The sequence below is a fragment of the Gracilinanus agilis genome, chromosome 6, assembly GCF_016433145.1.
Source record: "Gracilinanus agilis isolate LMUSP501 chromosome 6, AgileGrace, whole genome shotgun sequence".
Classification (NCBI taxonomy): Eukaryota; Metazoa; Chordata; class Mammalia; order Didelphimorphia; family Didelphidae; genus Gracilinanus; species Gracilinanus agilis.
Window position 1 is genome coordinate 277,644,491 of NC_058135.1, and position 2,081 is coordinate 277,646,571.

The window sequence follows — 2,081 nt, forward strand, 5'->3', positions numbered from 1 at the left end:
CAGTACATGGGAGGCTAATATTGAAGCATTGATGGGACAGTTTCTTTGCAAGACCACTATACTAATTAACTAAATGACAATATTTCTACTGAGCAGAGTCCAATAAAACACCAATAAATATTTTCTTTCAAGTGACCTCACTTAATCTCTAAGGGAGATGATTTGCTTAATAGAATATACTAATATTAATTATTATTATAGTTGCAATATATCAATATAGATATGGTTTATCAAACATTTATAATGTTAAATTATTGACATAGATCTTTAGTTATCTCAAAAATTTATGTTAATAATAATTAAGAAAGAAAATCTACTCATAGCCTCCACTGGAGCCAGTACAGATATAGATATGTCCATAATTATTCCAATAATTGCTATCAATGAACAATAATTTATTAATCACTACTATGATTCAGACATTGAATATTACGAAAACAAGGAGGCAAAAGATAACCCCTTCCCTCAAGGAGCTCACAATCTTATCAGAGATACAACCTGCAAATAACTCTAAGGCAAACAAAAAATACATAGAACAAATTGAAGGTAATCAACAGAAGAAAGGCATTAGAATTAAGGAAAACTGGAAGAGACTTCCAGTAGGAGGAAAGATTCTAGTTGAGACTTCAAGTAGACCAGAGAAACCAGAAAACAGATGAGGAAGGAGAACATTTCAGGCATGGGGTATAATGAGTGAAGATTCTTTTTATTATGAGTTACACACCTTTTTGGACCTTCCAGTGCTCTTCAGGTCAATATTAAAAGAGACATACACACATACACGAACAAAGTAAAGGCAGCCATTAACTTTAATATTGGCCAAGCTAGTTGTGTCCCTGCTTTTCATGGGAATTGGTGGCCCCTTTGAGTGGAAGAAAAGGATATCTCTATATGATCAAGTTTCTGCCTGGTTAGTCATAGTCAGGTAGAGAATATTTATACATGTTGAAGATGGTGAGAGGATGGATATATTATAATCTTAATTGCATTCTAGAACAAACTAAAAGAGTCAAAGAAAAACACATTCAAAATCTCTTTTTAGTAGAAACAGTTTGCCAGTGTATAAAGTACTTCTTTATATGTCTGTCACATCAAACATAGGAATGATTACATAGAAAATTTAAAAAAAACAGATAATATCTCCCTTAAATTCAGGAAACTGTCATTTTGAAAAGTTTCTTCAGAGCTTCTTTCACATCCTTGTTCCTCAGGCTGTAGATCATTGGATTCAACATAGGGAAGACCACGGTATAAAATAAAGAGACTATTTTATCTTGCTCCAGGGAGTAGCTAGAACTGGGACGATAATAAATGTAGAGAATGGAGCCATAGTACAAGGTGACAGATATCAAATGAGAGGAGCAAGTAGAGAAGGCTTTGAGTTGACCCTGGGTGGAGCGAATCCTCAAGATGGCAGCAATGATAAAGATGTAGGAGGTCAGAATTAAAACAATGGGTGTGAGGACATTGGAAGCCAAAAGGAAATAGAGCACAATGTGGTAACTGTCTTTGACATCGCATGCCAGTTTCACTAGGGGTGGTAGGTCACAGAAGAAGTCATCGATGACATTATCCCCACAAAAAGTCAGGGTGAACGTTTCAGTCGTAATGATGGTGGAATTAATGAAACCCCCAAGATATGAAGCTGCTACCAGACCCACACATAGCCTTGAAGACATGACCTGAGCATAGAGCAATGGATTAGAGATGGCCATGTAACGGTCATATGCCATTGCAGTCAACAGGTAACATTCACTATATCCTAACCCAGCTGAAAAAAAGAATTGAGTTAAGCAACCAGCAAAGGAGATACTTCTGTCCCCAGAGACATAGGTTACTATGTTGTTAGGTGTATAAACAGAGGAATACCAAAGATCCAGAAAAGACAGGTTCCCAATGAAGAAATACATGGGGGTGTGCAACAAGGAGTCCATGCAGATTAAGACTACCAAGGTGATGTTGCCCACCACTGTCACAGAGTACACCATAAGGAAAAGCAGAAAGAGAACCAGCTGCATCAGGGGATCTTGGGTAAAACCCACCAGGATGAATTCAGTCACAGTGTGGTTAACTCTCTCCAT

At 37.0% G+C, this 2,081-nt stretch overlaps 1 protein-coding gene across 1 annotated transcript; it reads right to left on the bottom strand.

The window, feature by feature from the left end:
• Window positions 1-1,151: 1,151 nt before the first annotated feature.
• On the bottom strand, window positions 1,152-2,081 carry LOC123251892 (olfactory receptor 1013-like). Its single transcript, XM_044681215.1, has one exon. The coding sequence runs from the start codon at window positions 2,079-2,081 to the stop codon at window positions 1,152-1,154; it is 930 nt and encodes a 309-aa protein (XP_044537150.1).

Coding starts and splice junctions, on each gene's coding strand:
- LOC123251892 (XM_044681215.1), bottom strand. CDS start 2,081: ATGGAGAGAGTTAACCACACTGTGACTGAATTCATCCTGGTGGGTTTT.